General features: G+C 44.7%; 1 protein-coding gene across 1 annotated transcript; it reads right to left on the bottom strand.

The window, feature by feature from the left end:
• Positions 1-372: 372 nt before the first annotated feature.
• Positions 373-696, bottom strand: LOC116893135 (protein S100-A11-like; the record flags this gene model as incomplete). The annotated part of the gene is made up of 1 exon (XM_032895064.1): positions 373-696. A coding segment is annotated over exon 1 (324 nt), but the record flags the coding sequence as incomplete, so codon positions are not given.
• Between the last annotated feature and the right edge of the window lie 14,708 nt (positions 697-15,404).

Here is a 15,404-nt window from a genome sequence, read left to right as displayed (position 1 = left end):
GACCTGTGGGTCTCCACCCCTCGGAGTAGCATCTCAGATTACGTTTCATAACAATAGCAATGAAATAATTTTGTCGTTGAGGGTCACCACAACGTGACCGCTGCTCCAGAGGAACCTATTAGGAGTGCAGGTGAACCTGTGGAAAGGGTGTGGAGTGCTAGGAAGACCATGAAGCGATCCTTCCTCTGAAGCAGTCAGTAGGGAGAAGGGTGCTGTGACTGGGAATGTGGAGACTTCAGCCTCTGATCCAGTTCTTGACCAAATGAACACAGTGAGATAGCGTCTCTCTTTTTGTTAACATTTAAAAAAACTTGACATTGTTTTTTTTTCCCTGTCAGGCATGGGCTGTGTGTGTGGTGGGTGTGGTGGGCTCAGTACAGGGATGGATGGCGGAGGGGGTGGAGGAGATGGTTGGGAAGTCCGGAGGAAGGACTCATGGCACACTATAGCTAAGCTACCAATAAGGTTGAGAAACTCTTGGAAATCTAGCTGCCCATCGCTGTTGAGGTCCTGCGTCTTCATCGTGCGTTCAAGGACACCAGGGTCCTTCTGTTTCTTCCTGAAGGCGGCCAGCTCTGTGTTCATGAAAGAAAGGAACTCAGTTTTGGAGAATTGACAGCTATTCCCATCCTTCCCACTGTACTTTTGGAAAACAGCAATCAGGGACTCCATGCATCTCTCATTCTCTGTCGGCATGTTTGACAAATTAAGGAAGGAGGCCCGGCTGCGACCGTGACTGATGGAGGCTGGGACCGGAGTGGCCAGCATCTCTTATTAAACACTCATTTGAAAACAATATATTAAATGGACAAGAATATGAAAACACAGTTAATAGAAATGAAACACAAGTGGCTTTTAAGTAAATGGGAAGATAATTGACCATTGCATAACATCAAGTATACAAATGAAAATTACAGTGGGATTCTATTTTGTAGATGTCAGATTAGAAGAGAAAACCATTCTTGTTCATTGTTGCTGGGACTACAAAATGATTCTGCCTTCTTGTGATGGTTTGTATATGCTTGACCCAGGCAGTGACACTATTAGGAGGTGTGGCCCTATTGGAGTGGGTGTGGCCTTGTTGGAGTGGGTGTGTCACTGTAGGTGTGGGCTTTAAGATGCTGATCCTAGCTGCCTGGAAGCCAGTCTTCTAGCATCCTTCATATGAAGATGTAGAACTCTCAGCTCCTCCTGCACCTTGCCTGCCTGGACACTGCTATGTTACCACCATGATGATAATGGACTGAACCTCTGCACCTGTAAGCCAGCCCCAAATAAATGTTGTCCTTTATAAGAGTTGCCTTGGTCATGGTGTCTGTTCACCGCAGTAGAACCTTAAGACATCCCTCAAGGGCAGCTTGGCAGCAGCTGTTACACACTGCTTTGACCAGGCAACTCCACCACGGGAGCTCATCCACGTGAAATATTACATCTCCTCAGTGTGACTCAGCTGCTAAGAGAGATGGCTCAGGTTAAGAGGACTGGCTGTTCTTCCAGAGGACCTGAGTTCAATTCCCGGCAACCACATGCTAGTCCCTAACCATCTATAATGGGATCTGGTGCCGTCTTCTGGCCTGCAGGCAGAACACTGTATAGATAGATGGATGGATGGATGGATGGATGGATGGATGGATGGATGGATAGATAGATAGATAGATAGATAGATAGATAGATAGATAGATAGATAGATAAAATCTTTAAAAATTAAAGACTGCATACTACTTTTGCAGAGAACCTGGGTTGGGTTCCCAGCAACCAGTGTGGTGGGTCACAACCATTTGTACTCCAGGGGATCATATGCCTTCTTCTGAACTCTGAGCATACTGTACACACGTGGTGCATATATATATGGGGTGCACATACATACATGTAAGCAAAATGTATATACAAATGTATATACATAAAATTTAAAAATTAAAAATATTTTAATCACATGTACTCATGAGTTATCCCAGAAAATGGTGTTTTTTATTATAAATGTGAACATTTACATGTTTATAATATTCACAACAGCTTCATCTGTATGGGCAAAAACTAGAAATGGCCTCCTACAGGTGAGTGGTTGAATAAGAGTCCATCTCTTACACCACAGCATTTGACTTCACAACAAAAAACTTGACACACAGGCATGTGGGTGGAGCTCAAAATTTTAATACCAACTTTTGAAAGAGCAGTCACTCAAAGAAAGTTACACTTGACTCTATAGCATACTCAAAGTACAATAGCCAATATTGGTTTTAAATTTTCATTAGGGCTGTACTTGATGGCAAATGCCCTTAATCCCAGCAATGGAAAGGTAAAGGTAGGTAGATCTCTGAGTTGGGAGTCAGCCTAGTGTGTAGGGTGAACTCCAGGACAGCCATAGAGATCCTATCTCACACAACAGTAACAGAGGGCTAGAGATAGGACTAGGTGGCTCAGTGGTTAAGAGTACTGGCTACAGATGTAGATCTCTCCTGAGAGACACAGCCAGAATACAGCAAATACATAGGCGAATGCCATCATTAAACCACTGAACTGAGAAAGAGACCCCCCTTGAAGGAATCAGAGAAAGGACTGGAAGAGCTTGAAGGGCTTGAGACCCCATATGAACAACAATGCCAACCAACCAGAGCTTCCAGGGACTAAGCCACTACCCAAAGACTATACATGGACTGACCCTGGGCTCCAACTGCATAGGTAGCAATGAATAGCCTAGTAAGAGCACCAGTGGAAGGGGGAAGCCCTTGGTCCTGCTAAGACTGAACCCCAGTGAACAGGATTGTTGGGGGAGGGGTGGCAGTAATGGGGGAGGATGGGGAGGAACACCCATATAGAAGGGGAGGGAGAGGGTTAAGGGGATGTTGGCCTGGAAACCGGGAAAGGGAATAACAATTGAAATGTAAATAAGAAATACCCAATTTAATAAAGATGGAAGGAAAAAAAAAAAAAGAGTACTGGCTGCTCCTCCTTAAGAACCTGGGTTTGGGAACTGGTGAAAGATGGCTCAGTGGTTAAGCACTGAGCCTGAGTTCAAATGTTGGCTCACAACCATCTATAAATGAATCTGATGCCCTCTTGAAGATTGTATTCAATATAAAAAAAAAATAAATAAATCCCTGGGTTTGGGAGCAAAGATGGCTCACATGACTGTTCTTCCAGGGTCTTGAGTTCAATTCAAACCATCTCACCATCATCTGGGGATCTGATGCCCTCTTCTGGTGCATTTGAAAACGGTGAAAATGTACTTAAATAAAAAAAAAATAAATAAGTCTTTAAAAAAAAAAGAACCTGGGTTTGATTCCCAGCATCTACACAGCAGCTCACAACCATTTGGAACTGCAGTTCCATAAGATCTGATGCCCTCTCCGACCCAAGAGTACTGCTTGCACATGATACACAGACATGCATGCAGGTAAACACACCTCTAAACATTTTTTAATCATAAAAGAATTATTAATAGTTCAAACAGAGACTGCATGGCTAGTGAGTGAGGAACTGAGTCTCAGATACTGTAGTGCAGAAGGAAAATGATCTAGCTACTCAGCTTGGCAGTTTAAAGACTTATTTTTATGTGTATAGGTGTTTTGCATGTATACCTGTACTACATACATGCAGTGCCCTTAGAGGTGAGAAGCTGGTGTCGGACTCCCTGGAGCTGGAGTTACAGACCACTATTAACTGCCATGTGGGTGCTAGGAGTCAAATCAGGACCTCTGGAATAGTCAGTGCTCTTAACTACTGAACCATCTCTCCAGCTCCCTAAATGTAATTTTAAAAGTTTTATTTTAAAAAACAATAGCAATGGCTAGGTGGTGGTGGTGGCGGTGCAGGCGCACACCTTTATTCCCAAACTTGGGAGGCAGAGACAGGCAGATCTCAGTTCAAGGCTAGCCTGATCTACAGAGTAGTTTTCAGGACAGCCAAGGTTACAGAGTTTACTCTATCTTGGGGGGGAGGGGCGGCGGAGAGGAAAGAAAATACAAAAGAAAATTACAAAATTACAGCAATGAGGGATTGGGGAGATAAGTCAATGGTAGTCAACGTGCCTGACAGAAGCAAGAGAATCGAATTCAAGGCTAGCCTGGGCTACACATCAAGACCTAATCTCAAAAGTAAAACAAAAGCAATAATAAAACAACTATGATGGTAAAAGTCACAGGACTTTGCAGAGAAATGATACATGACAACTTCATTTCCTATTTAAACGTATAAATAAAAAAATGACAGTAAAGTATATACTCTGTAAGATTTAGAATTTTTCCTCTTCCTCCTCCTCTTCTCCTCCTCTTCCACCTCCTCTTCCACCTCCTCTTCCTTCTCCTCCTTATGTGGGTGTGAATGCCCACAGGGGCCATGCATTCTAGGACACAAACTCAAGTCCTCGAGAAGAGTAGAGTCCCAGAGTTAGAGACTCTTGCAAGTACTAGTAAGATAACCCAGCAAATTGTTGGTAAAAATGTTTGTGCTGTATTTTCTAGCTCTGCATACACCAGACAGTAGCTGCTCACACGTGAGTTACATCTGATCTACACTCTGAGGTGAAAGGCCCTATGTGAAAGGTACACCAGGCCCAGTATCTGTAACCCAAGCATTTGGAAAGTGGGGCTCAGAGGATGGAGAGTTCAAAGCCAGGCTACATAGGGAGTATGAAGCCACTCTGGGCTATATAGACCTGTTTCAAACTGCACCCCCTAAAAATATGGGAACTGGGGAGATAGCTTAGTGACAGAAGATTTGTGTAGCATGTGTGAGTCCCTCATCCATTCCCCAATTCAATGAGAAAGACAGACATGAGAAAACATAGCCTTTGCAGATCATATCTTTGTATAGCTACAAACCTTACTGCCACTTAGAATTATTTGAGTGCTTTGGGGGGGAAAAAAAACAAACCAAAACAAAACAGAAACCATTCTGGACCTCAACAACGGTGTTGCTTGACCTTGGTGTTATTGGACTCTTCCCAGGTTCTAACACACAGTTGCTTAGGAACCACACTACACCATCTATCACCTTCTCTGTGTGATTAAGGAGAGGCATGTTACAGCAAAGAATGAAGATTTAAGTCTGGATTCAGAGAGGCATTGTCAGTTCTGTCCTAGGCTGATGTGATTGATCAAAACAAGGAGTGATGTTTCCCCAGCCTGTGGTCTGGTCATGGAAATCTTTCTGAGCAATAAAAACAAATAATGGGGGTTCTAAGATTTTGCATGTTCTTCATCCGAGTTGGTTCTGTGGGGATGGCTTTAAGATAACTTGAACATATAAAAGTTTTTTGAGGTGGACAAGAGAAGAGTTCTTGTCTCTGGTTCTAGAGGAGGATCTTAAGCCCTCAGAGAGGGAAAGGGCATTGTCCAAAACCAAGCAGCTCAGTATGAAATGAAGTCCAGACCAGGGAGGGTTTCTTAAGCTTTTATACTTGCAACCTGTTTGCCCAAAAATTTTTTACACCAAATACATAGGTACATAACATATACAATAAAAAACACTGATAATAAATTGTAAACATATTCTAAAGTGGTTATTTGGTATAATTATTTTACCATTTATTAAGACAAAGGTGAATTTGCATGACTAATGAGATGTCTGATGGTTTAGAGGATATTTTGAATGCATAGTTGTTGTTTCGGATGGAGGACACTGCTTTGCATTCATAATGCAGATTGGTGAAGGACGTTTAAGACCTTTTCAGAAGTTGTAAATTCTGTCCCAACCCCAAGCCAAAGTTCATTTAATGATTTGTTAGGAAACTCAAGTCAGAATGCTTTTAAAATTAAAAAATCCAAGATGCCCCAGTGGTTAAAAGCACTGGTTGTCCTTCCAGAGGACTGGGGTTCAATTCTCAGCACCCACATGGCAACTCGGTCATCTGTAATAACTCCTTTGTGGGTTCTACAGACACGTGATGCAGACATACATGCGGGCAAAACACCCATACGTGTAAAATAAAATATGCATGTGAATGTTTTGCCTGAATGTGTATATGTGCACCATGTGCCTGCCTAGTGCCCACAGAAGTCGGAAAAGAGTGTCAGACTCCCTGAACCTGGAGTTATGGCTGAACTACCATGGGAGTGCTGAGAATTTAACCCAGGTTCTCCGCACGAACAGCAAGTGCTCTTAATCAGTGATACCTGCCCTTAACTATAGTTCCAGGGGATCCAACACTCACCCTTACACAGATATATGAGCAGGCAAAACATCAATGCACATCAAATAAAAACAAATTTAAGAAACATTCTTACAGGATATAGCCCAGAGATGCATTAATCTAATACTTACATATTGAGAGATGAATTGTGGATATACAGTCTTTGTTCCCATGGCTAAACATCGTGTTTCAGAACAGAGAACAGTATATATAGAGGCGGCACAGCTGTTCAGAACTGGGGAGCCTTGGACCTCAGCCAAGGGTTTCGGGCACACACACGACGCAGTGGCACACTCAACGCAAAGTGCTCTCATGATGCGTGTTCAAAACCAGAGCTGCAGTGAGGTCATGTGATGAGGCATGGGCAAGAGCTCCCAGAACCCCTCAGAATCATTACACATTTGATTTTAATCTTAAGTTTGGTGGCTCAGAAACCTTTTAATGTTGCCAAGTCTTTGTAATCCTCATACTCCATATTCAACTACATATGGGGTCATGGCCCACAATTTGAGAAGCTGGGAGCTAGGCCTGGGCCCCTCTCAAGATAGCATCCCTGAGCCCTTGCCTAGCAAACTGTCTCAGGACAAGTCAGCAACCTCTGGGAGGTAAGTGGAGTTTTCCTCCCAGAGGCCCTTGACTGGCCCTAGTGCTAGGCTTTGGCACTAGAAGCTTCTGTTGCTGAGCACCACACTGTCCCATCTACTTACATGCGCAGTAGTCCATGTTCAAACAGGAGTCTAAATGTGGCTTAGAGCTGACATGGGGGCTCAAAGCTATAACTTCAGAAGTCTGAGGCTGAAGGATCTTGAGTTCTGGGTCAGTTCGAGCTACAATAGTGAGGCCCTGTCTCAAATAACCACAGAAAGGTAACACTGGGGGGCTAGAGAGATGGTTCAGCGGTTAAGAGCACTGACTGCTCTTAACCTGAGTTCGATTCCCAGCAACCACATAGTGGCTCAGAACCATCTGTCATGGAATCCAATGCTGTCTTCTGGTGTATCTGAAGACAGCTACAGTGTACTCACATACATGAAATAAATAAATAAATAAATCTTAAAAAAAAAAAAAAGAAAGGAAGAAAGGTAACGCTGACAACCAACTATGTGTCCAAGCATTTCCACTTCCAGGCGAGCAGCAATTCCTCACTACCCCATGTGAAAGGTATGTCCCCTATCTAGGGACATCATGGCTGGTGGCTTAGGAGTCAGCCAGCCTTGTGATTCTACATATTTCTCTCCTCACCAAACTATGGGTGAGTCAACATGGTAGCTGACTACAAAATCCATTTTGGCCCACACATCCTGGTTCCCACGTTTTGAAGCTCTCACTGTTGGAATAAGGACTCGGAAATGAGTCTTTTTCCATGTGAGGGGCAGGAGGATACCAAGGCTGCAGAAGCCTGAAGATAGAACACCAGACATGGGCTGTCCCTGGCCGGGCACTCCTTAAGTGGACTTTCCCAACTGCTCTGAAGCCCCCCTGGAGGAAGACTTCAAGGGTCCCCCTGTAGTGAATGAGCCCCACCAGGGTAGTGAAGGTCTCCTCGGCCTTCACCCCATGTGTACTCTTCATTCCTCTTACGCGATCATCTATATTTTGTTGTTGCTTTTTTTTTAACTGCTTCTTTCCCTGTGACTCAGTGGGAGAGGGCTTGTAGCCTGTGTGAAGCCTTGATTTCGATCCCCAGTACCACATAAAACTCAGCATGGTAACACGCACCCGTAATCCCAGTACTCAGGAGGTGGAGGTAGAAAGATCAAAAGTTCAAGATCTTCCTTGGCTACGAGTGAGTTCAAGACAAGGCAGAGGTATATGAGATCCTATCTAGAAAACTTAAAAACAACAATAACAAAAAAAAAAAAAACCTATCTTTCCTAGCCAGCTGGTGGTGGCACAGGCCTTTGATAACAGCACTAAGAGGCAAAGGTAGGCAGATCTCTGAGTTCCAGACCAGGTTAATCTACAGAGCAAGTGCCAAGACAGTTAAGGCTACACAAAGAGATCCTTAAAAAACAAAAAACAAAAAAACAGCAACAACAACAACAACAAAAACCAACAACAAAACCCCTACCCTTTCCTAAGAAACTGTGCAGTGTTAGTTCAATAATCAGAGACACGTAAGGGAAGAAAGAATAAGAAAATGAGGGGTTGGGGATTTAGCTCAGCGGTAGAGCGCTTGCCTAGCGAGTGCAAGGCCCTGGGTTCGGTCCCCAGCTCCAGAAAAAAAAAAAAGAAAAAAAAAAGAATAAGAAAATGAGCATTTTAGTCAGGGTTCTCCAAGGAACTAGAAAGAGAAAAACTACAGGAGGGAGAGGGGAAGGTGTGGGAGGATAATTTGTACTTAATTCTGACTGTGTGGTAGGCTGAGGCAGGAAATCGTTCAAGCCAAGGAGTTTGAGGTCTGGCAAAATTACATAGTGACCTCTATCCTCAAACATTAATTAGCCAAAATGAAGATTATGTGTCCTCACGTCTTCCTGCAGGCTCTCCATTCTCAGCTAGTCTGCCCTCTCTGCATCCATTTTCCTTCCAGGTTCAGCCAAAAACTAAAATCTCTCTCTGATTCTGTGTTCCCGTGTGTGTGTGTGTGTGTGTGTGTGTGTGTGTGTGTGTGTGTGTGTGCGCACACACACACACACACACACCACATATACACTGTCTCTTGATATATTTTCTCTCTTTATCTCTCTTTCAATTACTAAAGTACAAAGAAAAGTTCACTTTTCCTCAAATCTTTTGACACATACTTGCTGACAGGATGCCCTGGGACCACCCCATCCATCCCATCCCAGCACTTTCAGATGCGTCCATGGCTGGGATGACTTCAGGTAGGGTGCTTGACCAGCATGTGTTAGGGGCTGGCTTCAATCCCCAGCACTGCAAAATGAAACAAAATGATGCACTTCCTGTGAACAAGGGCATCCTCCCATAGGGTCAGTATAAGCCTCAAAGATTAAAATCAGACTTTTTAAAAACTATGCCCTTTTTCATGGTACCTCTATAGCTACCTACTTCTAGCAGCTAGAAGCTCATTGAGGCAGCGAACACAAATGTTCTACAGGCAGCCACAAACAGAGAACAGTCACTAACTGTTACCAGGTTACTACCCTCTAATCTGTTTGACTGACACAGAGCTATGTAGTCTTGGATGGCCTCTAACTCACAGACCTCCTCCTGCCTCTGCCTCTGGAGTGCTGGGATTGAAGACTTCCTCCACCTGGCTGGTTTCCCTCTTCAAAACAAAGTTTCCTGGATTACTCAGTGTTGTCACCAGGCCCTGTCCTTTCCCACTTGTGTTCTACCTCCAGGGAGCATCTCTCAGAGACATCCTCCTTACCCGCCTTGCTTCTTTGGTGCCCTATTCTTGACCAAGGAGGTTCCCCTTCCTCCCCTACTCTGCAGTACACAGACATCCCACACTCACGGCCTTCACAGAGCCTTCTAACGTCCTCTAGACTTTTTTTTTTTTTTTTTTGGTCAAGAGAAAAGGTAAGAGCACTGAACATTCTTAACAGACTGGCACACTATGGTTACTCTGCCCATCATTCAGTCAGCTTTACAGATTCACAGGGAACTACAAAACCACGTTTAACAGCCTAACCCATTGTTCCAGAGAGTGGACTGGCCCTGATCCTCTGAGCTGGGAGCTAGGGCAGCATGCTTCAGTGACTACAGATTCCAGAGCACTGGGACACACCCTAGCCCCATACCCAGAGCATCTGCAAACATCCCCAAGGCACAGTCTACAAGCCCAGTTACTGCTTTGGAAACACTTTACATTAGACAAAACAAAAGTCCCTAATGCCTTTTCATATAAACAGGTTCCTGCTTTGCAACTGGTCTCCTGTGGGAAGCAATGGAACACCCTAGAAAGTCCTAGGCCTCGTTAGACAATGGAGACAGAGCTGAGGAAGGGTGTCCTCGGAGCCAAGTGTGGAGGTGGTGCCTCTCTGCCTAGAGCTGTGAAGATTCAGACAGGAGGATCACAAGTTTAAGGTAGCCTGGGCTACCTAAAAGGACTCTGTCTGTAGAAATCGTTGGGTGATTTTAATTCATCCTGTACAAAAATCATATAATGACTTCCTCAAAGATGAAGATAGTGCCACTGGGTCTGCAGTCTTAGAATGGATGTCAACAGGCAATGTTGGAATGTTCCCTTTTTATGCTTTTGAAAATTTACATGCAAGTGTGTGTGTGTGTGTGTGTGTGTGTGTGTGTGTGTGTGTGTGTGCGCGCGCGCGCGTGTATAGGCCAGAAAGGGGTGTCAGATTCCATGGAGATGAGCTTACCCCACCTAATATGGGTGATGGAGCCGACCCTGGCTCTTCTGGAGGAGAGCAAGTACTCGTCACTGCCCTCAACTGTCTTTATTTTTATTTACACAAGTATAAGGGTGGTTTCCTCTTGGAGACTGTTGGATCCTCTAGAGCTGAAGTTTTGAGTCACCTAATATGGGTGCTGGGAACCAAACTCAGGTCTTTGGAAGAGCAACACGTTGTCCCAATTGCCTAACTGCTGAGCAGTCTCTCCTGAGCCCCCACCCCCAAGCCTCCAGGACTGACTGCTCCTAAAACAAACCCTGCTGTGGTATTTTGCTGGATATTTTCTGTTTGTCTACAATCTAGTGTGGTCATAAGACGCAGAGCCATGTGGTGGGCTGGAGAGGTAGCTCAACGGTTAAAAGCGCTGGCTGCTTTTGTAGACACCTTACGTTCCCATTCCATAAACTACATGGTAGGTCACAGCAGTCAGCAAAGCAGTCTCAGGGGACCTGACCCCTCTTCTCACCTCTGCAGCCACCAGGCACATACAATGACGTGGGCAAAACATTCATGCACGGAGAATAAATCTTTTTACTAAAAATATTTTTTAAAACAGTGTCAGACAATGTATTAGCTACTTTGTCACTGCTGGATAAAACATCCCAACTATTTTAATAAAGGAAGGCTTGATTTTTGGGCTCTGGCTCCAGGAGGATGGATCCATCACCATCCCAGCAAGAAAGCACAACAGCAGGCAGCGGGCAGCAGGGTAACTGGCGCAGCTGAGAGCTCACATTTTAAACCTCAATCAGGAAACAAAGAGAGCAAACTGGAAATTACACAAGGCTTTTGAAACCTCAAAGCCTGCTCCTGGGACATACTTTCTCCAGCCCAAACTGGACCACCAACTGGGGACTAAGTATTCACATGACTATGGAAGGCATCTCATTCAATCCACCACAGCCACAAATTCTCTGTCTCTCTCCCACTAATTACTAGACATGCACCTACATTTATGCAACGGGAGCAATAGCATTTCACAGAGAGGTGCTTAAGGCTCAGTGGCAGAGCCCTTGCCAGGGATGCCTGATGCTCTGAGCTCCATCCCTAGTACAAAGAAAGAAAAGAGTTAGAGAGAGGATTAAATGATGTGTTCATGAGCCTCTGGTGCTAATGCACTTTGCTAAGGAAGGACGGCCTCATCTGTGTGTGTGTGTGTGTGTGTGTGTGTGTGTGTGTGTGTGTGTTCTTTTCTTTCCACCTGTGAGCCTGGACATATTTTAGAGGTTTTGATCTTGAGCTGGGGAGCTCAGGGTTAGAGCACTTGCCTGGATTCAATCCCCAGCACAGAGTAGACATGGGTAGGAAAGGAGTAGGGTGGGAAGGAGGGAGGGAGGGAGGCAAGAAAGGAGGGTGACATGTAGGAAAGGGAGGAGGAGAGGAAGAGGATGGGGCAGGAAGAAGGGAAGGAGTTTTCATCTAAAACTCCACTGTTCAACTTGGAGGAGAAGCAGTAGCTAGAGAGAGTCTCAGGACCACTGAGGACTCAGATACAGCCTGGGCCTCTGAGAAATCTGGGCTCCCCAGAGGCATTCAGCTGAAATAACGATTTTTTTAAAAAAGGAAGATTATTTTTAAAAAGGAGCAAGGGGGGCTGGGGAGATGGTTCAGTGGTTAAGAGCACTGACTGCTCTTCCAGAGGTCCTGAGTTCAATTCCAGCAACCACATGGTGGCTCACAAACCATCTGTAATGAGATCTGATGCCCTCTTCTGGTGTGTCTGAAGACAGCTACAATGTACTTATAAATAAATAAATCTTAAAAAAAAAAAAAAAAAAAAGGAGCAAGGGGCTGGAGAGATGACTCACGGTTAAGAGTGCTTGCTATTCTTCCTGCAGCACTGAGTTTTGTTCCCAGCACCCACATGGGGCAACTTCCAACTGCCTTGAATTCTAGCTCCAAGGGGTCCTATGCCCTTTTCTGTTCTCTGTAAGCACCACAAACACACACAAACAGTCACATTCATACACCCACACAAATAAACATCTTATTTAAAAGCCTGGCTGGAGATGCTGTGCAGTTAAGAGTACTGGCCCTTGTAGTGGACCTGAGTTCAGTTCCTAGCATCCATGGCAGTTCATAACTGTCTATAACACCAGTTCTGAAGATCTAAGATCTAACATCCTCTTTTGGCCTCCACGGGCACCAGGTATACACATGGTACACATATGCAGACAAACACCCAGCACATACAATAATACATATTTTAAAAGAATGAGCATGGTGTGAAACATTCAGGAGGCAGGGGCAAACAGGTCTGTGCCAAGCCTCGTTTATATAGCAAGCCAGGCCAGCCCAGACTGCAGTGACACCCTATCTCCAGGAATGGAAGCATATGTCCATAATCCCATAATCCCAGCATGCACTTGGGAGACCTCAAATTTGATGCTATCCAGAGAGAGACCCTGCACTGTGGATATGTCTGATAAACAGTACAGAATATATAATAAACTTACAGTATGCGCATGGGGGCTAATGCCTGCAATCCCAGCACTCGGGAGGCTGAGGGACAAAACCAGTTTGAGCTATGGACTAAGTTCAGGGCTTCCCCGGGCTGGAGACCAAACAACAAGACAATAATTAACACACAACACCAATGTCTCATACTTTTAATGGGCATCAGAGTTCCTGGAACACTTAGTTAAAATGCAGATTCCCCTTTTCTGCTTTTGGGGACTAGTGTGAGAATTCTGAGATTCTGTGAGGGCTGAAGGTGGTCACAAATCCCAGTTTGGACAATGCTGTAAAGACTGGAGACACAACAGGCATCAGGTGCCCCCGAAAGGTACATGCATATGCATTGCTTCTAATGAATATGCAAGAGCCAGGCATGGCAACCTTTAATCCTAGCACTCAGGAAGCATAAGTAGGCAGACATCTATGAATTCTAGGCCAGCCTCGTCTACGAAGAGCTGCAGACCAGCAAGAGATACATAGTGAGGCCCTGTCTCAAAATAAAAAGAAGAAAAAAAATATGGATGAATCTTTTCTTTTTTTCTTATTTAGCTCAGCCCAGGCTGGCCTGGAACTCAGGGTGTGGCTGAGGATAAACTGGAATGATGATTTTTGAAAGAAGAAGACAATTCCTGACCCTTTTGCTTCCACTGGAACTACAGCTGTTTACCACCTCACCTCACCTGGTTTTACGTGGCGCAGGGGACTGAATTCCAACGCTACCAACTGAGCCCTGAAACTTTAAAAGGAAATTTAATTTCTTTAATATTTAGATGTGCAGCTGGAGAAACGGTTTAACAGTTGAGAACACCAGCTGCTCTTCCAGATGATCCAGAGTTAGACTCCAAATAGCTACGTGGCTGTTCATAACCATTGGTAGGTATAGTCCCGGGGATCTGAAGCCCTCTTCTGGTTTCTGCAGGCACCAGACGTGCATATGGTACACACACATATAGTTAAAACATGCGTACACTCAAGATAAAAATAATCAGGGGCTGGAGAAATAGATGGCTCAGCGGTTAAGAATGCTGACTGCTCTTCCAGATGTCCTGAGTTCAATTCCCAGCAACCACGTGGTGACTCACAACCATCTGTAATGGGATCCGATGCCCTCTTCTGGTGTGTCTGAAGACAGCTACAGTGTACTTATATATAATAAATAATATATATAAAAAAAGCCCTAAAGATAACAAAAATATGCATCGAAATACCTTATTACCATGTGGCCTTAGTAGGTGTTCAGTCAGTAAAACTGTCTTTCTCTTCTGTCCTCCACTAAAGCACCTCCATGCATCTCCTGCCCTCACTCCCTTCCTCCAGCAGCACCCCCATTCCTGAATTTCACTAATGGCAGGTGTCAGGCACTCATAGCTGCACACACAGAACTGGCCTGCTACTCTGTCTCCATCCCCACACATTTCCACGCGTGAATCCTTGTCTCTCCAGTTTTATGCAGGCCATCTTCTCCCAAGGCCACCAGGCACTTTCTTCTTTGCTTCTTTAGTAAGGAACCTAATTTCTCCTCCAGAAGACGTCCAGAGTCACTGGAGAGACTCCAGGGAGGCTTGGGCCAGGCCCCTGCTGCCCTCTGCTGGGCTCCCAAGTAGCTCAAAGCCTGTTGCCTGCCAGGTTGCCCCTCTTTGAGGGTTTGTAATCCAGCATAGGGAAGTAGAGGCAGGAGAATTAAAACTTTGAAGTTATCTTTAGCTGTATCATGACTTAGAGGCTACAAGAGAGCCTCACTTAAAAGACAAAAAAAGAAGAAAAGAAAATGGAGGCAGACATAAGTTTAGTAATCTCCACAGTGCAGGCTCCTTGTAAGGTGCTAGTGGAATGGGATTTAACAGACAATATTGTCATCTGTGAGTTCCTAAACTGAGGCTGGTTGGGGAGTGCCTCTGAGGAGGTTGTTATAAACAGCAGTCCTTTGGTTAGCCCAGGCTTTATGACTTACATTAAAACATCACTGTGTCTCTGAATTATTATTGGTCCGGTTAGCCCTCAAACAGGTGCCAGTCCCTCTAAAACATTTATGTGTTTCTCCACTGACTGGAATTCAGACCCTGAAGCCAGTAAGTGAGAGATAAGAGGTGTGTGTGTGTGTGTGTGTGTGTGTGTGTGTGTGTGTGTGTGTGAAAGGTGTATTAGTTACTTTCCTGTTGCTATGATAAAATGCCGTGATCAAAGCAACTTACAAAAAGAAGAATTTATTTGGGCTTATGGTTGCAGAGGGCTGAGTTCATTGTGTCTGGGAGGTACGGGGCTAGAAGCCACCATTGCATCTGCAAGGAGGCTGAGAGGATGGAGCTGTAAACTCTCAGAATCTGCCCCCAGTGTCACACGTACTTCCTTCAGAGAGGCTGCAGCTCCTAAACCTTCTCAGACACCAATACCAACGTGGGCCCTGAGTCCATGTAAGACATTTTCATTCAAATCGCCACATCGGGCAGTGCTGATACGCCTTTTGGAGTGAGTCCCAGAACAATAGAAAATGCCAT

Source organism: Rattus rattus, chromosome 2 (genome assembly GCF_011064425.1).
Source record: "Rattus rattus isolate New Zealand chromosome 2, Rrattus_CSIRO_v1, whole genome shotgun sequence".
Taxonomy (NCBI): domain Eukaryota; kingdom Metazoa; phylum Chordata; class Mammalia; order Rodentia; family Muridae; genus Rattus; species Rattus rattus.
The sequence above is the reverse complement of the archived record's forward strand: the minus strand, read 5'-3'. Positions and strand labels throughout refer to the sequence as shown.